Source organism: Acomys russatus, chromosome 8 (assembly GCF_903995435.1).
Source record: "Acomys russatus chromosome 8, mAcoRus1.1, whole genome shotgun sequence".
In the NCBI taxonomy this organism is placed as follows: domain Eukaryota; kingdom Metazoa; phylum Chordata; class Mammalia; order Rodentia; family Muridae; genus Acomys; species Acomys russatus.
In genome coordinates, this window is record NC_067144.1 from 2,626,659 (window position 1) to 2,649,172 (window position 22,514).

General features: G+C 46.8%; 2 protein-coding genes across 2 annotated transcripts; both read left to right on the forward strand.

Annotated features, from left to right (window-relative positions):
* The first annotated feature begins 30 nt into the window (after window positions 1–30).
* Snap29 (synaptosome associated protein 29) lies at window positions 31–21,922 on the forward strand. The gene is made up of 5 exons (XM_051150613.1): window positions 31–354; window positions 14,229–14,425; window positions 15,894–15,979; window positions 20,477–20,575; window positions 21,584–21,922. The coding sequence occupies exons 1-5, from the start codon at window positions 118–120 to the stop codon at window positions 21,739–21,741; spliced, it is 777 nt and encodes a 258-aa protein (XP_051006570.1). The 5' UTR covers window positions 31–117; the 3' UTR covers window positions 21,742–21,922.
* On the forward strand, window positions 17,973–18,380 carry LOC127193316 (40S ribosomal protein S29-like). The gene has a single exon (XM_051150614.1). The coding sequence runs from the start codon at window positions 17,997–17,999 to the stop codon at window positions 18,165–18,167; it is 171 nt and encodes a 56-aa protein (XP_051006571.1). The 5' UTR covers window positions 17,973–17,996; the 3' UTR covers window positions 18,168–18,380.
* Window positions 21,923–22,514: the final 592 nt, after the last annotated feature.

The following is a 22,514-nucleotide window of genomic DNA, read 5'->3' on the forward strand; positions in this document are numbered from 1 at the left end:
AGGCACAGGCGGAAGTGGCGCGCGGCGGCCACCGGGAGTCCGCCCGCCGGCGCTGGGCTGTCGCCTCCTCGCCCGGCCGCCTCTTCTGCTTCCTAGGTCCAGGCCGTCGCCGGCACCATGTCCGGCTACCCGAAAAGCTGTAATCCTTTCGACGATGACGTGGAGGACGAGGACACCCGGCCGGCGCCGTGGAAGGACACCCGCGACCTGTCCGACGGGCCCGACGCGCCCGTGGACCGGCAGCAGTACCTGAGACAGGAGGTGCTGCGCAGGGCCGAGGCTACGGCTGCCAGCACCAGCAGGTCCTTGTCCCTCATGTACGAATCGGAGAAGGTCGGAGTCGCCACTTCCGAGGTGAGCATGGTGCAGAACTGAGCTGAACTGGCCAGTCCTTCCTTTATAGAACCGTGATAAGGGAGAGTTTTGTTCACCATCTTCTGGGATTTTTCTAAGTTCTTGAACTTAGTGTAAAGAATGGTGTATCTGGGGAACTTCCTTACATATTATTCTGCATGATTGATTCCCTCACCCCACCCCATCCCCCGCTGTTCTGCCCCCACGTCTAGTTAAAAGATAAACAACTACTATGTTCCGTCTGAGGGTCAGAACTGAGAGTGAAAATGCCAAAGTGCAGACCTGTGTTACGGAAATAGTGTCTGTTTCGTTTGTGTGTAACTTCTTGGGCCGAAGCCTTGGGCTGCTCTTCTCTAGTGACCCAGTTAAAGTGTGGGCTGTCTGTGTATGCTCCGGGTGCTGGGTGGCGCCTGACAAACCAACGCAAAAGAAGCCTCGCGTTCTCCTCACATCCGTGACCACTTTTCACCTTCCTAAATGGAAATATTGAAGTCCCTTTGCCTGGACTCCAGTCCCGGAAGCCAGATCTTGAGTTGAGTCTAGGTAGACCCCCTTACCTTTGTAGAGAACGTGTTGCTGTGACAGTGGGCGCTTTCCATCAAGCAGAAAATTTCAGGAACTAGCAACTGTGCCTTGTCTTTCTTTAATTTATGTGTCCATGTGTTTGCACACGGGTGGGGGTGTCCCCCGAAGTCGGAAGAGGGCACCAGTGTGGGTGCTGGGTACTGAGCTGGTTTTGGGGGAGTTTTGGTTTGGTGGACAGTCCACCTATAACTCTCAGGCTGACCTGGAACTTAGACTCTTCAGGCGTCAGTCTTTCTGGTGCGGGGATTACAAGACATGCAGCAACATGCGCAGCATGGAATAAAGATCCAAGACACCAGGTTACCCGTACGCCTACTTAAGACAGTGTTTTGACAGAAGAAGAAATTACTGATAAATGAGCTAAGAACAACCTTAAGCATTTCCTAGTTTTGAAATGAAATGGTCTTCCTCTACCAGTCTACATAAATAACTGATCTGTGGCCCAGATCAGTTCGCTCTGACCACAGGGACTTGGGCAGATCTGAGGTATTTTTGATGACCTTCTCATGCAGTCATCTGCAATTTCTGCATTGCTGCTGTTTCGGCACCTTCTCCTGCCCTTCCCTGCTGTGGGATCTGATTGCTAATGTCTCTTCTGCTTCTGTAAAGCTGTGGTACGGTTCTTGCATCTGTGTACTGGATTTTTAATGTTACAGTCCAGATCAACTGGAGCCCTTGGTGAACAGGTCACTTTTGTGTTGAGATAAGGTCTCGAAGTGAAGCTCAATGTGGCCTAGGTTGGCCTTGAACTCAGGATCCTCCTGCTTCAGCCTCAGAAGTGCTGAGATCATAGACATTTGCCAGATTCAGGCTGTGGGCGGGTAGGTCCTCTTGAGGAGCAAGAAGCAATCTGACCTGCTGAACCATCTCTCTAGCCCCGTTTGGTTTTTTTTGTACGTAGACTAGGCTGGCCTCAAACTCAGAAATACACCTGCCTTTGTTCCTGCGAATGCTGAGGTTGAAGGTGTGTGCCACCACAACCAGCACTTTTGTTCTTTTTAACTTTAAAATAAGGTATCCTTTACATACAGACCTGTATAGAACTGTATAGAACGTTATATGGACCTGTATAGAACCTTAGTAGAACTGAAGGTTATTTCATGATTAAATACAAAGAGTGGTTTTTTGGCAGGGAGGAGGGAAGGTAGGCTAATGGCCATATTATATTCCATTTTTTTAAAAACGTCTTGTGTTTATGCAGCCATTCTCCTAATAATGAACATTATATAATATTTGCTTCCTGCATGGACATCACCACCTGGCCAAAGCCACTCACCTTCCCAGGGCACTCCGCCTCTCCCGGAGGAGTGTGGCACACTACAGTGATCTTTTTTGTAACCTGTTTTCCCAGTTCGGCAGAGCCCAGCAACAAACACTAGACGAGGGTTCCAGTGGACATTGCACCAACACCAGTGGAAAGGGCTGGTGTTTGGTAAGATTGACACGTAATGTGCTCAGCCACTTTGACTAGCATACGCTCCCCAGAGGCCTACTCATCTTTATGTTCTTCCAGTACCTGTTACTGACGCCACCTAATAACCAGTGTGCATGTCTGAATCCAGTCAGGTGACCTCTGGCTCATATGGAACCCGGTAAGGCCCATGCTATACCAGCTAGACTCTGTTAACGTGGGTGTGCAAGACCTTGGGGGAGGACAGAGGTCATGAGAAGTTTTTTTTTTTCTTCCATCTTCCTCTTTCTGAAATAGAATTTTATGTTGCCCAGGCTAGCCTCAACCTTGCTGATCCTCTTGAGTTCACCTCCAGAGCACTGGGATCCCTTGCCTATGCCACCACACCTGGCTTTATCCCCAGTCTAGGATAATACACTTCAGGTTTCTGGATTTGGTACACTGGCCCCAGACTGACATCCAGGTACTTATCAGTTAATAGCTAAGTTCCATTTCAAACTCACTATGAGGCCCATGTGATGTTACAGGGTGCCCTGGCTGGAGGTTGTGCTTGTCCCGGTGCTCACTGCTGCCCTTGGGAGCCTCCACAGCGTTCGCTGTGTGTTTCCTGCTGCCTTTTGATGGGCCCTACCCACACCCTTCTGTCCTGGCCACACAGTTCCACTTCCCCTCAGTCACTCCAGCTGCCTAGACTAGCTGCTCTCTGCAACTTAGGCATTTACCCGACCCCACCCCTGGGACTCCCTGATACGCTCCTTAAAACAGGCCAGGAGCCCTTGCCCAGGGTTCACTCTGCCAAAGAAACAACCATGTGTGTAATAGCCTTTTTATTGGTTTTTTTTTTCTATGAAACTCAGGCGAGTGAAGCAAGGACGAGTCTGCTTTCCTCAGTTCTCAGCACCACAGCGTTGTTAGCAAGTTAGAAAATCAGATTACATTTTCTCTTCTTACCTTACACGGATTGTATGAGCCCTCAGCGTGGAGTCTGGGCTTGCTTAGTCCCCACCTGGTCACTAGCACTAGAAGAATGCTTGGCAGAGAGTGGTTTCTCTTGAGCATCTTAGAGGAAGTCCCCTGCATTGTTTCATGCTCAGGCAGCAAGAACCCTTTGGTTCCTTGAATCCTCACTCACAGTGCCTGGCAACAGAACCTGTCTCAGTGAGTGTCGCCTCCCTTCAGGCGATCTGTGCCCCTGCGTAGTCTTTGTTTCCCGAACTTCCTTGCTCTTAAGAGTCATTCACCGAAAAGAGAAGTTATGGAACTTTCTCTGTGGTTCCTTAGCAACCCAAGCATGTCCTCTCTCTCTCTCTCTCTTTCCTGTTTAAATTTAGACAACACTTGGTGCTTAAAGCAGTTGGGCAGGTCGCCTGTCATCGTCTCCTAGTCACTTGGCATGTCCGTCCTTCACACAGAGAACAGGGTCCCAGGTAGCTCACACTGACCTCCAGCACGGTGTACCTGAGGACGACCCTGGACTCCCGAGTCTCTGCTTTCTCCTCCCAAGAGCTGGGATTGCAGGCATGTCCCACCCCACCCCCAGTTTACAGAGTGCTGGGATTGAGACCCCCAACATCATGGACGCTGGGCAAGCACCCTGACCAGCTGAGCCACATTCCTCATCCAGGAATTCACCCCTCACGGCTGCCCTGGGCCACTGTTGTCCCGCATTCTCACAGAGGCAGACGGAAAGGCCAGCACTGCCCACCTCTGAGTTATGGGAGCCCACTTCCCGACCCAGAGCCTTTGCGGTGTGTCTTCAAAATGGCCGGCGCATGGAGTCTTGGCCAGCCCATCCTCACAGGAAGCACTGAGGAAGCACCATCAGTTCTCGCCTACCACATGCCCTGCCACACACTCCTTCCTCAAACGTGGTTGGCCCTAGGTCAGAAGCACATTAAGCCCAGTCGTACCCTGTCCCTTTTAGGGGAGGGCTTTAGCCAGAGAAGCTCTTGCTTTGATGGTCTCATGTTCTGGGGCGAACACTGGATTCTAGGACATAGAAACTTCTAGAAACCAAAACAGCCCTCCCTCCTCTGGCCTTCTGCCTCTATCAGAGGAAAAGCCATCTTTACATATTTCCCTATGTTCCCACTGTGACATCCGTGTCAGGTGTCTGGCTCCCTCTGAGTGTCACTTGGGAAATGAAAGCTCCCTGCAACCCTGGAAAGTTCTGTTAGTCTCTTTTGTTTCCCTGCAGCTTTCTAAGTGGAATAGAGAGTAGCTTTTGAGAAAATCCTGCTGTGATAGAAAGAGCTGCCTGCTAGAGTAGCCAAGGGCCTTTGGGCCACCGAAGCTTTGCCCACTTCAGCCGCATCTGTTGTCCTATACAGTCATCCCAAGCTGTGGGTGTCGCTCAGTGGTAGAGCACTCACCGCTCATGTGTAAGCCCTGAGTTGGAGCTGCAGTGTTGGAAAAAACACTAATAATAAAGAAACGGCAGAGGAGGAGGAAGTTAGTTTTTTTAAGTCCATGCGTACTACAGAAATCATATTTATCCAAATTAATTGCTCTGGCTTGTTCCACAACAGTCTGTCAAGATGATAAGCTTGGAGATTCTGAAGAGAAATCATTAGCTCCTTTTTTCTTCTGAAAGCTAGCTCTTGCAAGTTTGTTTGACATAGTCCAAAATGTTTTTCTTTTCACTTAAAATTCCTAAGCTGGGAATGGTGATACATGCTTTCAGTCCCAGTAGAGGCAGGTGGATCTCCATGAATTCGAAGCCAATATAGACTTAAATAGCAAGTTCCAGGCCAGCAGGGCTACATAGTGAGATCCTGTCTCAAAAAATAGAAATGACAGTAAGCAGAGTTTAAAGATAAATTCAAATCAGTGTTTTAGCTTTTTGCCTATGCATTATATTTTTTTGTGCATTGTCTTTCTGAATTTCACCCACTAAACAGAAACTCAAGCAACACATTGGATTAGAAATGTTAACGCCATGTTAGAATTGGATCTGGGGTCCCAAGAAAATGACCGCACAATCCAAGGTTGTTCATCAAGGCAAAACATTTTCTTCTGCAGAAGGATGTGTAGCCATGCAGGTGAGGCAGGCAAGCACACCTCTTGGTGGTCCTGCTAGATTCTCATTCCTAAAGCAAGGGGTCCCGTGCCTCACTCTCAGTGCTCAGAGCTTGGCCTCACACTCTGCGCAGCTGGTTAACTCAAATGGCATACCTAATGAACCAGGTACAACTTTGGAGAACAAGCTGTGAGTCAAGAAGACCTGACTGGTTTCTTACAGTGCTTCAAATGGAGATCTGTCTTACATGACCCATTGATGGGAAGGCAGTGCACTCTTTTACATGTCCCACAGCCTAAGTGGACTAAAGGCTTTCCACCAAATGCCTTTACGTTTGACTTGGACTTCACTGATTTTCTGTAGCTGCTCTAAATCGGTTCCAATTTACCCCTACACGCGGCCTGAGTGCTCAATCCCTTATAGGAAAGGGCATGATATTTACGTCTCACACACACACATCGCTCATATACTTCTAGTTGTTCGTTTTTGGTTTTCATTTTTTGGTTTTTCGAGACAGGGTTTCTCTGTGTACCCTTGGCTGACCTGGACTGACTTTATAGACCAGGCCGGCCTCAAACTCACAGCGATCCACCTGCCTCTGCCTCAAAAAAGAAAATTCAAGATTTGTCAGATCTCAGCTGAGGTGGCCCACTGAAAATTTCCATATCTGAACAAGAAGAACACAAGGACCAAGTGAAGGGACAGCACAGTGCCTTGGCCTATAAAAGGAAGCTGTGGTCCTCCTCAAAAGGGGAGCACCCGGCTCTGTTGGCCACATTAGGGAGGATTTACAAAAGGGAGAGGATGAGTGTGTACGTAGCCGTGTCTACTGTGGAGAGTGCCTCTGCATCCTATCGGGCTCTTAGCAAAAGCTTCTCTGACCTGCACAATGATGGCTTAATAATAAAAAAGGTTAAATTAATTCATATCTATCAAACCATCATAGTTCCTGCAGTTGACTTTCCCTGAACATAAATCTGCATGAGAACAGCCTATCTAGAAGGATCATGGGTGGTGGTGGCAGTGCACATCCTTAATCCCAGCACTCTGGAGGCAGAGGCAGGTGGAGCTCTGAACTGAAGGCCAGCCTTGTCCACAGTTCTGGGACAACCAAGGCTACCCACGAAAAAATCCTGTCCTAAAAAATAAAAACAAAACAAAAAAGAGAAGAAAACTCATGTAAAACTAACCATCAGAAACAGTGGGGCAAAGCAGTGGAAGAAAACAGAGGACACGTGCACTCTAAGAGACGCACGCAGAGGACACGTGCACTCTAAGAGATGCACGCAGAGGACACGTGCACTCTAACAGATGCACGCAGAGGACACGTGCACTCTAAGAGATGCACGCAGAGGACACCTGCACTCTAAGAGATGCACGCAGAGGACACGTGCACTCTAAGAGATGCACGCAGAGGACACGTGCACTCTAACAGATGCACGCAGAGGACACGTGCACTCTAAGAGATGCACGCAGAGGACACCTGCACTCTAAGAGATGCACGCAGAGGACACGTGCACTCTAAGAGATGCACGCAGAGGACACGTGCACTCTAACAGATGCACGCAGAGGACACGTGCACTCTAACAGATGCACGCAGAGGACATGTGCACTCTAAGGTACAGAACACAGCCAGGAAACAACACGCCACTATGGCCTCCCACAAACTGACAGCTTCTCAGCACTGGAGAGTGACAGTGGGATAGTGTCTTACTTAGGGCTTCTGCTGCTGTGATAAACTCTATGACTGAGAGCAACTTGAGGAGAACAGTTCATTTCATCTGACAGCTTCCAAGTCTATCCCTGAGGGAAACCAGGGCAGGAACCTGGAAACAGGAACAGATGCAGAGGCCGTGGAGGTAGCTGATTTCTCCTTTGCTCCCTATTGCTTGGTCACCCTACTTTCTTATACATTCCAGAGCTACCTACCAGGGTGGCACTATCCATGACGGACTGGGTCCTTCCTACATCAATCACTAACTAAGAAAATGCCCTACAGATTTGCCTGTAGGATAGTCTTATGGAGGCATCTCAATAGAGATTCCCTCCTCTCAGATATGTCTAGGTTTATGTCAGCCTGACGAAAACTAACCTGCACAGATAGCTAAAATGAAAGAAAACAAAATTGAGAGTCCTCCTTTTCAAGAGGATGGATGATCAAGGCCCACATGGTGGCACACCCAATCCTGAATAAGAAGTTATGAAGTCAATTCAAGATATAAATAAGAAAGTTACTAGCATGGGGGAAAGAATCAGTAACTTAAAATTTTATAAATGTGGAGGAAAAGTTCAGCAAGGAAGTTGATATACTGAAAAACCAAACAAAATTTTGGAAATGAAAGTAACCAAAACTGCCAAGAACTCCAGGATGCATTCAAGAAACCAGGCCTAAGAACCAGAAGATAGAAGTAGCTAAAATAAAATCAGATGACTTCAGACTACTTAACTCAATGAATATAGCCAAGAATTTCTCAGACCTAGTAAAAGAAATATATATCCAAACACGGGAAGTGTTTAGAACCTCATTATAGACATGACCAGAGAAGGGCCTTCCCTTGACATACCATAGTCAAGAGGTCAAAAATACAAAGAAAAATAATACTAAAATCGCTAAGGCAAGCTACATCCTAACCTACAGAGGTAGAAACATCACAACAACACCAGGTCTGTTGTCAGCAACCCTAAAGGCCAAAAAAGCATGGACTGATAGGTGCCAGGCCCCAAAAGTAAATGACCATCAACCAAGATTGCTGTAGGCGGCAAAATTACCTATTCAAATAGACAGGAATGTTTCAAGGCAAGATAAGGCGATGCCTAGCAGCTAAGGCAACACTCAGTGTCACACACTGAGGAGAAAGACATTTCGTGTAAGGAACACATGAACAGAGGGAAATTGAGAACCATGTCCAATACAGCAAACCAGAGAACATCTAACACCACTAGATGAAAAAGAAAAGACTTTCAATAAACTAAGCAACCAGAACAATGCAGATAGCTTTGACTCACCAATGAATTAAGTATGTAGATCTGACTGGATTAAAAAAAACCTTGATCTGTCTGTTGTCTCCAAGAAGCACACATAATTAGGAAGTAAATTCATGAACTGAGAGTCAGAGGTTGGACATCAAACTACCAAGCAACCAGAAGCTACAGAGAAACTCAGATAGCGATCATCATATCTGATAAAGTAGACTTAAAACTAAAACTAGGTAGAAGATATTACTACACATTAATATATGGAACAATTCGTCAAGAGCATAGAACTACTGTAAATATTTGTGCACTGAATCTTGGGATCCCCAGTTCCATAAAGCAAACTCTAAAGGCATACAAAAATCCTAACGCAGTAATGATGAGGAGCTTTTAAGACCCTACTGTCAGGGCTGGAGAGATGGCTCAGAGGCTTAGAGCACTGGCTGTTCTTCCAGAGGTCCTGAGTTCAGTTCTTGGCAACCACATGAAATCTGGTGCCTTCTTCTGGCTTGCAGGACTTACATGTGGGTAGAACACTATATACATAGTAAGTAGGTAAGCAAGCAAATAAGTAAATCTTTAAAAAATAAGGGAGGCAGAAGCAGGCAAATCTCTGTGAGTTCGAGGCCAGCCTGGTCTACAAAGTGAGTCTAGGACAGCCAGGGCTACACAGAGAAACCCTGTCTCAAAGAAAGACCCTACTGTCACACTTAGGTCTTCCAAACTCAATATTGTTAACAAAACCTTAGAGCTAATTATACCATAGATCAACTGTCCAAACTCCTCAAACTGTCCTACCAACTAGAAAGAAAAGAATACTACTAAACTAATTCTACAAAGCTAGTATAACTCTACTACCAAAACTAGGTAAAGGCAGGACAACTCAGAAAGAAAACTATAGACTGACCTCCCTGATGAACATAGATTTTTCAACAGAATGCCTGCAAACCAAATTTAAGACCACATTAAGAAAACCATACATCATGATCCAGTAGGTTTTATCCCAGGGATGTGAGGATGATCAACACAATAAATGTAGAAGAGCCTATCAGTAGACTTAAAAACAAATGACACGATCAACTCAATAAATGCAGAAAAACTCTGACAAAGTTCATCGTGCCATCATGGTAACTGACATGAAGAAACTAGAAATAATAGCCATGCATACAATGGTACATGCCTTTAGGCCTAGCACTTGGGAGGCAGAGCCCAGGGCAGCCAGAGCTGCATAGTACAAAAAGAGAAAGAAGCTGTAATCCCAGCACTCGAGAGGCAGAGGTAGGCAGATCTCTGAGAGTTTGAGGCCAGCCTCGTCTAGAAAGCAAGCTCAAGGACAGCCAGGGCTACACAGGGAAACCCTGTCTCCAGAGGGGACAGTGGGGGAGGGGGAGGGAGAAAAGGAGGCTAGGAATAGTTGGAGCATACCTTAACATAACAAAGCGTTGTAACGGGGAATGGATAGAACATACTTTAATGTAATAAAAGCTATATGACAGGCATGTAGCTGCATCGTACTAAAAGGGGGGAACAACATTTCCTCTAAATTCTGAACTGAGACAAGCGTACACTTTCTCTATACTCTTATTCAATATGGTGCTCAACTCTTAGCCAGAACAAGAAGACAAAAGAAAAATATAAAAGGGATAAAAATTGAATACTGGTGCTTGCTTTGACAGCACATATACTTTAAAAAAAAAAAAAGAAGAAGAAGAAGAATTGATAAAAGACTAGCATAGCCCCTCTGCAAAGATAACATGCAAATTCATGAATCGTTCCATTAAAAAAAATTGAAGGCTGGTGGTCTGGACATGGTGGCGCACACCTTTAATCTCAGCACTTAGGAAGCAGAGGCAGGCAAAACTTATGAATTCTGTGCTATGTTGGTCTAGCCAGCCAGAGCTACAGAGTGAAACTTGGTCTCAAAAATTAAAAAGTTAAGCTAGGTGGTAATGGCATGTGCCTCTAAATTCAGCACATGGGAGGCAGAGGCATATAGTCTCTGAGTTTGAGGCCAGTGTGGTCTACAGAGTAAATTCCATGATGGTCAGGGCTACACAAAGAAACCCTTATCTCATAAAACAAACAAAAATAAATAAAAATAAAAATTAGGGGCCAGCTTTCTGCTTCCTGCTTGTGGTTCAAGATGTGAGCTCTAGCCAGGCATGGTGGTGCATGCCTTTAATCCCAGCACACACTTGGGAGGCAGAGGCAGCCAGAGCTCTGTGAGTTCAAGGACAGCTTGGTCTACAAAGTAAATCTAGGACAGCCAGGGCTATTACACAGAGAAACCCTGTTTCAAAAAACAAAAAACAAACAAAATGTGAACTTTAAGCTCCCTGCTCTTATCACCATACCCATCTCTTCTGCACTGTCTGCCTCTTTATGTTTGGCCAACTTAACTGCGTCCACCTATTCAGGGACTTGAAGCTTCCTGGGCTTTGTGAGGAAGGCTGTCAGAGCTCAGATGAACCCCCGTGGTTAACATCTTTCACAGCAACTCCAGGCATCATGTGACTAGGCAAAAGGGGCTAGACACCTGATTTTTCACAAAGGCATCAAAAGCTTACATTGGGGAATAGCCTGTGTAATAAACGGAGCTGGCCATACTGAGTAAGCATCTGCCCAAGAATGAAATAGATCAGATTGTGGTGGTGTGGATAGGCATGGCGCCCATAGATTCATGCGATTGAATGCTGGGCCCTTGGGCAATGGCACTGTTAGGAGGTATGGCCTGTTAAAGGAAGTGTCATTGTAGAGGCTGGGCCCTTGGGCAATGGCACTGTTAGGAGGTATGGCCTGTTAAAGGAAGTGTCATTGTAGAGGCTGGGCTTTGCGGCCATGTGTATGCCCAGTATGAAACACATCCAGTCTCCTGGCTGCCTGCGGATAAGATGCAGAACTCTCAGCTCCTTCAGCACCATGTCTGCCTGCATTCTGCCATGCTTCCTACCATGGCGATAAGGGACTAAACCTCTGAACTGTAATCAGCACAAATTAAATGTTTTCCTTTGTAACTGTTGCCATGGTCATGGTGTCTCATCACAGCAATAAAACGCAAACTAAGACAGAGACTTTAATTTAGTCCTAAAATGCTAAAAATCCTTAAGGAAGACATATCAGTACATCTTTGAGCAAGAACTTTTCTGGATAGGACCCATCAGCATAAGAACAGCCCTGAGACTTGGCAAATGGAAGGTGTCTCCACTGAAGTGACTGCCTCACAAGTGGAAAGCCTGTCTCTCCAGGGCCCACAGAAATAGCAGGTGTGAAGCCAACAAGATGGCTCCACTGTGGAGATACTTTCAGCCAAGCCCAGCAACCTGCATTCCATCTTCAAAACCCATATTGTGACCAGAGAGAATATTCTTTTTAAATACCAGATATGGTGGCATATGCCTATAATCCCAGCACTGGGGAGGTAGAGAAAGGAGCATCCCTGTAGCCAGCTGACAGCCAGGCCAACCTAATGAAGAGTTCCAGAAGTGATTAAGTGGGTGAAGGTGCTCTCCACCAACAGAGTTCAAACTCTGGGACCCACATGGCTGAACGAACCCACAAGTTATCCTTTGATCTCCATGTGCACAGCATGCATATCCATATGTGTGTTTGTACACAGACACTAAAAGTAAATAAATGTAATATATTTTTAAGAATTAAAAGTGGAGTTACATCCTTTAATCCCAGCACTCGGGAGGCAGAGGCAGGCGGATCGCTGTGAGTTCAAAGCCAGCCTGGTCTACAAAGTGAGTCCAGGATGGCCAAGGCTACACAGAGAAACCCTGTCTCGAAAAACCAAAAAAAAAAAAAAAGAAAAGAAAACCTCTGCCCCTAAAAATTGGGATTACATGAAATTTTAAAAAGTGTACAGCAAAAGAAACTGTCAGTGGATACTATACAAAATGGGAGGGGAACCAGCTGTATATACTTCAGGTGAGTGGTTACTATCTAAAATCTATTAAAGAACTACAAACATAAACAACAAAGACCTGCTAGTCAGTAAGTAGACCAGTGAACCACAGGCAGTTCTCAAAAGAAGAAATACAGGTGGATAATAAAAATTTAAAAGTCCTAACATCTTGGCCACCCATGATGGTGTGCACCTTGAATCCCAACACCAAGAGGCAGAAGTGGTAGACACTGAATTTGAGACCAGCCTGTCTACATGGCCTGTTTCTAGGCCAGTCAAGACTACTTAGTGAGGGGGCTGGAGAGGTGGCTCAGGGGTTAGGAGCACTGCCTGTTCTTCCAAAGGCCCTGAGTTCAATTCCCAGCAGCCATATGGTGGCTCACAACCATCTAAAATGCGATCTGGTGCTCTCTTCTGGCATGCAACATGTGGGCAAAACACTGTATATATAAATAAATAAGTCTTTTAAAAAATTACATAGTGAGATCTGTTTCAAAAAATAAAAACAAAAACTGGACAATGGTAATGCATGCTGGCTTACAATTTTAAAGGTTTAGTCCATTATCATTACAACATTATAACGTAGCAGCCTGCAGGCAGAGATGGTGCTACAAAAGAGTTCTACATCTTGATCTGCAGGCAGCAGAAGGAGACTGCCTGGAGAAGCCAGCCTGGTCTACAAAGTGACTCCAGGACAGCCAGGACTACACAGAGAAACACTGTCTAGAAAAAATAATAATAATAGATAAATGAATCATGAAAATATACATACACATAGTAAAATTTTACTCAACCATAGAGAAATTATGAAATTTGTAGGAAAATATATGAAACTAGAAAGTATTACATTAAGTGCAGTAATCCCAGGCTCAGAAAGACCAATGTCTCACATGGTCTCTCTCATAAGAAAATCATGGTTTCCTCTCTCTCACTCTCTTGGGCTTTCACTTGTTTGATTGGAGACAGAGTCTTTCTGTGTAGTCCAGTCTCAGGCTGGCCTTGATCTCACAGAGATCTGTTTGCCTCTGCCTCTTGAGTGCTGGGGTTAGAGGTGTATGCCACCACACTGGACTTGAATCCTAGTTTCTAACTCTGTCTATTTAAGTTAGAGTAGGTGTGGGTAGAGGTTATGAAACTTGAAAGAGGCCCAGAAGATGGAGAGTGGTGCTTTAAGGTAGGTGGGGAGGGTCCTGAAGCATGTGGTATATAAGTGGGAGAGGAGTCCAGGAGCGGGGGCTGCAAAGGTACAGCAGGGACAGAGGAGGGTAGGGGAGTCAACCAAAGTATATATGAAAATGGCACGAAGAGGCCAGCAGGCTGGATCCATTCATAAAGATGGCTACTGCCAAGCCTAACAACTGAAGTTCTGTCCTCAGGACCTCAGGTAAAAGGAGAGAACTGACCTTCCTCACGTTGTCATCTGACCTCCTCATGTGACCCACCCATCAGCCAAAATAATAAATAAATTATTTTCAACTCTTTTCTGCAGGCAAAGTCTCTCTATAGCCCTGACTGGCCTAGAAGTCTGGGGAAGCTGGGGGCAGAAAATGTTACAAGGAATCACATTGCTGTGTTCACTAACATTCTAGAAAAGGATGCAAGCAGCAACCTGTGGGGACCAGAGAAAGCCCCGGCCTTGCCGAGAAATCACAGCACCCCAACTTCCCAGGGCTACCATTCCTGGATGGACTGGTTTTTTGAGGCTGGGTCTCACCTGGCCCGAGCTTGCCTCAAAGTCACTATATAGCCAACTATAACATTAAATTGATCTTCCTGCCTCCAGCTCCTGAGTTGTGGGGTTACAGGTGTGTGTGGCCACACCTGGTTGATGAAGTGCTTAGTATGCAACCAGGATCTGGTGCATGCCAAATAAGTAAGTGCTCTACCAACTGGGCTACAGTCCCATCCCAGACTTTACATTGCTGTGATTTTGGAAGCAGGGAGAATGGCATGATGCTACTGCCTTGTGTCTTCTGCAGGAGCTGGTCCGCCAGCGAGGAGTCCTAGAACACACGGAAAAGATGGTAGACAAAATGGATCAGGATTTGAAGACAAGCCAGAAACACATCAACAGCATCAAGAGTGTGTTTGGAGGATTCATCAACTACTTCAAATCCAAACCAGTGGAGACACCCCCTGAGCAGAACGGCAGCATCGGCCCCCAGCCCAGCAGCAAGTGAGTATGGCACCTGCCGTCGGGCCCCGTGGACGGCAGCAGTAGGCTCTGGAAGGAGCCATGCTTGCAGGCCTGTGCTTGCTCATGGGAAGAGACTACTCACCTCAGGCTTGCTAAGAGAGAAGCCGCACCCTCAGACCCAGCGTGCCCATCTGACTAATGGAATTTTCCTGTCTCACCTGACCCACAAAAATAGACGTAACTAAGTAAGCAACAAAAGGAGAGAGGGATGGGCTGGAGAAATGGCTCAGTGGTTAAGGGCACCGCCTCCTCTTCCAGAGGTCCTGAGTTCAATTCCCAGCAACCCCACGGTGGCTCACAACCATCTATAATGTTATCTGATGCCCTCTTCTGCAGATAAAGCACTCATACACAATTTTTTAAAATACCAAAAACAAACAAACAAACAAACAAAAAAAGGAGAGAGGGAGGGAGACACTAGCTGGACTGCGTGTCTGGCTGCTGCCTGCGGTCCCGGCAGGGGTTCCGTGTTGGTATTTTAAGGCCAGCCGTGGTTGTTTAAGACCAATTTGTGCCTGTGTGTGTGTGTACCTGTCAGGTGTATGTGGATACCTACAGAGGCCAGAGCAGACTCTCAGATCCCCTGGAGCTAGCATCACATCAGGTGTTTGTGAGTTTCCCAGTGTGGGGTGCTCAGATAGGAACTTGGATCCTTGGAAGAGAAGCAAGTGCTTTTAACTGTTGGCTCAGCTCTCCAGCCCTGAGACTGGGTTTGTCTGTTTAAAGACTTAGGTTTCTGAGTTGACATTACCTGCCATTTAGGGTAGGTGGTCATATGTTTTCTTTTGGTTTTGTTTTGTTTTGTTTTGTTTTGTTTTTGAGACAGGGTCTCTCTGTGTAGCCTTAGCTGTGCTGGGCTCACTTTGTAGACCAGGCTGGCCTTGAACTCACATCAATCCACCTGCCTCCACCTCTCGAGTGCTGGGATCAAAAGCATATGCCACCACGCCCGGCCTAGGTGGTCATATGTAAAAGCCATATATTATCACAATTTTTAAAATGTTGGACCATATGAGGTACAAATATAACCCCAGCACTTGAGAGGTAGAGGCAGGAAGATAAGAATTTAAGGTCATCTTCAATGAGTTAAAGTGGAGGCCAGTCTGGACTACTTTAAAAAAAAAAAAAAAAAGGAAAATCGATAGTAGGCCAGTTTTGACTACTTTCCTGATCCTTCATCAGAGGCACCCACCTGGTCATTTTATACACTTTTAATCAACCTACCCGACTCTAAGGATTCCTTGTCCTGAGTAAGGTCTCCCTCAGCCTAATGTGTAGCCAGCAGCACCCAGGAGGGGTCCAGAGAGGTCAGGAAAGGAAAGAAAGCATGGGATATGCAACACAAAGGCATCATGGGAAGGCTGAGCAGCACTGCTGTGTACACCCTGCCACAGAGATAACACTGTCATGTGTGTTTTTCCTTTAATGTTTCTTTTTTTATCTAAAGATTGACAGAAGCCATGAATACAAGTAAAGAACAGGAAAGCAAATACCAAGCCAGCCACCCGAACCTCAGAAGGCTGCATGAGGCAGGTGAGTGGAGATGTGTGTAAAACTCACGTTGGATCCTTGTGGGGATAGGTCTATGGGTTTAACCTGAAGTACCAGTATAGGGACAGCCAGTTCTCTACAGCACTGGGCAGAGGCTCCAATACACAGTAAGCATTGACATCAGGGACACAAGGTGCTCTTGGGGACCATAGGTATGTGTTACAGTGGGGTTCCTCCCGACATCTTTCCCGATGGAGGATGATAAGGAAGTGGGGGCCTGGATCCCACTGAACATGAACCCTCTACTGGTACAGCTCTGAGGCATCATAGTAGTAAAAGAGCTAACTGTAGAGCTGGGTGTGGTAGAACACAGCTACAATCCCAGCACTAGGGGAAGGGGCGGGGCGCGACAATAAGTGTGTGAGGCTAGCCTCAGTTGCATGTTGAGGTCAACCTGGGATATATGAGACTCTTCCTTAGCAAACAAAACAAGGAGCCAAAGACAAACAAACAAACAAATTGTAGAAACAATTCTTATTGTAAGTCAAGGGTGTTTACCTCTACTCGGGGTTCATGAGTCTATTAAAGGCAGAAGAACATGCTTGTGCGTTAACTATAGTGGCTATTGGCTGGCCTCTTGAGATAAGAGAATTTATTCTGAGGTATCAGGTTGGATCCATTTTCAATATGTGGGTCTTAGAAAATAAGCCAGACATGGGGCACATGCTTATAGTCCCAGCACTCAGGAAGCTAAGGCAGGAACATTGTGAGTTTGAGTTTGGAGGCATTCTAGATTATATAGCCAGACTCATTTAGAAAACCAAAACCAAACAAACAAATGCACAAACCAACAAACAAACAAAAAATGCCAGGGTTTTAGTCAGAGTTCTCTAGAGGAAGTGAGTCAACAGAAATTAACAAGTCAGTTTACAATAGTAACAACAGCAGATCTGCCTGCTATCTGAGGGCCCGTGGTTACTCAGTCCTTGAGCCTGAAGGCCTGTCTCTGCAGTAGGAGGAGTCTTCCAATACTCAGTCCACAGGCCAGGGCCTCAGGAATCTCAGTCTAGTGACAGAGCCTGGAAGGTTCCTTTAGGCCCTGAAGGAAAGCTTGAAACGCTGGTTCTGGTTCAGAGAAGGAGTCAGCAGCCCAACAATAAGGCAAATCCACATTATCTGAGTTACCAGAAGGAGCTCATGGGGGATCTTCCCACATCAGGCGAGGCCATCTAGACAACTCATCGGAGAGGCTCCCTACTCAGGTAACTCTAGCTTGTGGCCACAATACCAGACACGCTGGTATGCATGAGAGATAGGGCCAAAGGATCAGGTGATAAAGGCCATCTTCCACTTGAGATACATGAGACCATAGGGCACACAGCTTTGATCCCAGCACTCTTAAGGCAGATGCAGGAGGATCTCTGTGAGTTCAAGACTGGCCTGGCCTGCAGAGCACATTCTAGGATAGCAAGGGCTACACAGAGGAACTCTGTCTGGAAAAAACAAAATAGATAGATAGATAGATAGATACCGTTCTATGTACCTGTAATCCCACTCACTATTGCAAGCAACTGGCTGGCTGGCTGGCTAGTCTAGCCAAAATGATGAGCTTCAGGTTTTATGAGACTTTATCTTAGAGACTAAGGTGGATGTCCTAGTGAGCTTTTTTATTGCAGTGATAAAATACCAAGAACTGCGTAACTTAGAGAGAAAGCACGTAATGGGTTCATGGTTCCAGAGGACTAGAGTCCATATGGCAGCAGGAACGCCTCCATCAACTGGGAACCAGTATTCTAATGTGAGCCTGGAGAGGCCATTCTCATTCAAACCACCAAGGCAGAGAACGGTAGAGGAGGACTCTGGATGTTCCTGGCTTCCACACATGCACACATACACCACACGTGTACACATACACCACACGTGCATACATAAAAATAAAGGACCTGCTGCCTGTGCACGATGGGCACACCTGTAATCCCAGCCTTTCAGAGAAATAGAAGGACAGCTTTTTCCTCTTTGGCTGTCTGAGCTTTTTCCTCTTTGGCTGTCTGAAGGCAAGATGGGTCACCAGCAGCTCTACTGGAGTCACCCACGGAAGTTCGGCCGGGGTTCTCGCTCCTGCCGTGTTTGCTCTAACTGTCACAGTCTGATCCAGAAATACGGGCTCAACATGTGCCACCAGTGTTTCCGTCAGTACGCGAAGGACATAGGCTTCATTAAGTTGGACTGAGCGACCTTGAGTGGATTATTCAACTGTCTGCCCAGTGAAATGGATCATGCTAGCCTTTGTACATAAAGAATAAAAAAGTGAAGACTTTCAATTCCTGAAAAGAAAAAAAAAAAGAAATAGAAGGACTGCTGAAACTTTGAGTCTAGTCTGGGCTGCGTAGTAAGTATTACGCTCAGCCAGGAACACATGGGGAGACGAGAGAGACACAGAGAGAGAGGGGCAGGGTGGGGGGGAAGAGACAGAGAGAGACAGAAGACAAGAGAAGAGAAGAGAAGAGAGATACCTGATGAAGGAAGAATCAGAAGTCAAGACCTAGGCACACTTTATTCTGAAAAGGACAAACCATGGGAGAAAGAAAAAACTGAAATATACAAGGCCCAGGGAAAGCCGCTTCAGTGTCATACCCTGAAGAAGCAGAAAAAGATCCTATATCCAAAGACATAATTTGAGGGCTCTAGGTGGTTTTCATTTGTGTGGTCTACGTTTATATGTAGAGAGAATGGCTTCCGTAGTTTAGTCCCAGAGGAAATAGAGTCAGCACTTCTGTATCAGAAGTTCCACGAACTGAGAAGATAAGGGATTCAGAAAACAAACAAAACAAAAACATAGACCAGTGTGGTGGCATCCAAGCACTTGGGAGACAAGGCAGGAGGGCAAACACAGCACTGAGCCTGTTCGCTTAGGCTGTATGTATTACACAAGGCATCGGGGCATCCTCAGCTTTCAGTGTCTCAGGGGGTCTTGGGACACACAGGTAGTCAGCGACAACTGCATGCTAACCCTGCAGAGACATCTCCCCAAAGAGAGAAACTGCCGGCTGGGCATGGTGGCTTACACGTGGGAGACTGAGGCAAGAGGATTGCCATGAGTTCAAGTCCAGACTGGAACACAGTGGGAAACTGTGTGTCTCAAAAAGAGTGGGGGAGGGGCACGTGTAGTAACACAACAGTAATTCCAGCGCCTGGGAGATAGAAGGAGAAGGATCAGTAGTTCAAGGCCACCCTCATCTACATACCTCAAACCAAGTGCAAGGCCAGCCTGAGCTGCACGAGACCCCGCCTCAAAAGAGGAGGGAGGATATTTCTGTATATGTTTAGAAATGGAATTTCAAGGAACATTTCTTAGGTAGACAGCGTAGCATTTTCTTTTTTCTTGTTTAAGTGAAACTACAATAATAAAAATAAATTTCCAACAGAACAACAAGAACAAAAAAGTATTGAGAGAATCCTCCTATAGCACAGGGTAACTATTGGTTCATGATCTTAACTGCTTCAGCCTCCCAGGTGCTGGGATTTCAGTTGCAACCACAGCAGGCAACAGCGTTGAGCTTTGGGTCTTCGGTGGGTGGGATGGGTGGTTGGCTGTTGTAAGACTGAGTCTGGCCTCATCTTCATTAGTAAGGATGACCTTAAACGTCTGCTTTCCTGCTCCCTGTGCTAGAGTCACCGCATGCACACCACACACAGTGATTCTTTTGGTGTTTTGGGTTCTTTTTTTTTTTTTTTTTTTTTTTTTTTTTTGGTTTTTCAAGACAGGGTTTCTCTGTGTAGCCTTGACCATCCTGGACTCACTTTATAGACCAGACTGGCCTTGAACTCACAGCGATCCACCTGCCTCTGCCTCCCGAGTGCTGGGATTACAGGCGTGTGCCACCACGCCCCGCGTGGTTCTTTTTTTCTGTTTTGTTTTGTTTTTTGTTTGTTTTTCTGGTTTTTCGAGACAGGGTTTCTCTGTGTACCCTTGGCTGTTCTGGACACGCTTTGTAGACCAGACTGGCTTCGAACTCACAGAGATCTGCCTTCTGAGTGCTGGCATTAAAGGCATGTGCCACCATGCCCGACTACATAGTGATTCTTAACCCTGTCTGCCAGCTCTGCCAGGTGTAGTAGCATGCACCTATAGTCCCAGCGGTTACAGGAATAGCAGAGTTTTAGGTCAGCTTGTGCTGCATAATGAGGCAGACACACAAGCACACGCACGAGGGAAGAAGGGCTTACGGGAAACCTCTACAGTACAGTGCCAGCATGTATAACCAGGGGACTTGTAAGTTGACAGTTCTTAATCTGATAATGCTGAGAGACCAGCTGAAGCTCAGACCGGTCATCTCCAGCCTATATGCCTGTCCCGTTCCCACTCGTCCCTCTGCATGGCCTCAGAGCCAGCCACCTCCTTTGTCCCCTTTAGTCCTTTCCTGGGATGAGTGGTTCCTGGGAACAGATCCCTAGGGTTTCAGAAAAGAAACAAGAAGCCAGTTTCACAGAGCAGCGACAGTCAGTTAACTGTCCCTCTGGTATTTCTTTCTGAACTAGACCCAGTTCCCAAAGACCCTGCTTCTGCTGTGACTGCTGAGGTTTACCCAAAGAACTCCAGCCTTCGAGCCTATCACCAAAAGATCGACAGCAACCTAGGTAAGTCTGGGAGCTGTAGCAACCTGCAGTTTATGCTGAGCACAGCCAGGACACTCAGCACTGCCACTCTGTCGCTTCCTCAACACATGCCACACACCCCACATAGTCATGTCCGCCTCACTGCCTCACTCTCTGGGAAATCTGTCCCTGCTCTCAGTCCAGCCAGGCCATCCCCTCTGCTTACTTGAATCCTAACGAGAGCTAGGAGTCCCTGGGCCTTCCGCGCACCCTAGGTAAAGCCACACAGCTTTTGTGTGGGTGCTAAGACCTGAACTCAGGCCCTTACGCTTGCTCAGCAAGTGCTCATACCCACTGAGGCGTGTCTCCAGACCCTAACGTGCTGCTTTACCTCAGCCTTCTTTCCCTGTCCTTACTGTCCTCAAACCCAAGACGCCTCATGAGGCCTGGGTGACATCTAAACTTTGATTTTCCAGGAGACCCAAAGTCACAGGTTTCAAAGACCTCAAGAAACATAGTATGCCAGGCGTAGTGGAAATACCTATAGTACCATCTTCCTGGGTGCTTAAGACAGGAGGCTTGCACGTTCAGGGCGAGCCTTGAAAATGAGTGAGGTCTTGTCTCAAAATGAAAAATAAAAAAAGAAAACCAGGTGGTGGTGGCACACGCCTGTAATCCCAGCACTCGGGGAGGCAGAGGCAGGCAGACCTCTGAGTTCCAGGCCAGCCCTGACCACAGAGTGAGTCCAGGACACCCAAGGCTACACAGAGAATAGGGATATGACTGTCATTGTGCTTCCCCACACACTCAAGGCCCCGGGCTTGAGTCTGCAGCAGTACCAGGAAAGTGCTGTACGAACTAGTGACCCCTGTAATCTCAGCACTGAGACTTCAGGGCTAACCTGGACTGCTATGTTGAGTGTCAGGCTAGCCAGAGCTAGATATCAAATCTATGCTGAAGACAAAAAGCCAACAGCAGCATCAGCAACAAAATCTGCGAACAGTGGTTATTTGGAGGGCACTGTGACTACCTGTCATTTCCTTCTCACAGATGAGCTGTCCATGGGATTGGGCCGGCTGAAGGACATAGCCTTAGGAATGCAGACGGAAATTGAGGAGCAGGACGACATTCTTGACCGACTAACAACCAAAGTGGACAAGCTAGATGTCAATATAAAAAGCACAGAAAAACGAGTTCGTCAGCTCTAAAGAAATTGAGAAGGAATTCTACTCCACTGTGAAGAAAAGATTCAGAAGTCCCTTAAACTCTTAAGAAATGTCATTGAGTACATAATATGTAACTTAACTTGTGTTTTCAAATGTGGGTCTTAAGAAATTTTAGTTTCAGTGGGGAAAAATGGAGTGTTCCACGTTTTGGTAAGAGCAACACCCATAAAGCTCTGTGAGCCGCCTACTGAGGCCGGGCCGACTGAGTGTGAGCACCCAGAGCCTTTGATTACTATGCGGGAAGGAGAGAGAGTGCTGCAGTCCTGCCTCCCTGAGTTCATGCAGAGACGAGGGCGGTTCGCTTGCCCGGTTAGTTACTGTGCTTCTCACTCCAAGGCCTTACCGCAAAGCCCTGGCTGTGAAGAGACCCTGGGCTTGTGGCAGAAGGCAGGGCCTTCCACGTCTTCACTCGTCAAGCCTCGTGGACCTGCTTGCACACACACTGAGCACTGGAGCGCTCCCCCTCCTGCCCATTTTAGTGGAGGACTCAGACCAGAACTGCTGGACATGACCCCTGCCAGTGTGTGGAGACTGGATGGGCCCTGCGTCCCCACCTGCTCTCATCCTTTCTGTCTCTGGTGGGGACAGATTTTCTGCGCTGGCTCAAGGCCGACTGGTTGGTTGATGGTGAACTCCTGTGGAGTTTGTGAGCATAGAGTATCCCGCAAAACCCTCACCACTGAGCGCTGCCTCCAGGAATAGTACCCAAGGCAGGGCGTATTTGATGCCTGGAGTCTCCTGGTCCATCCCAGACT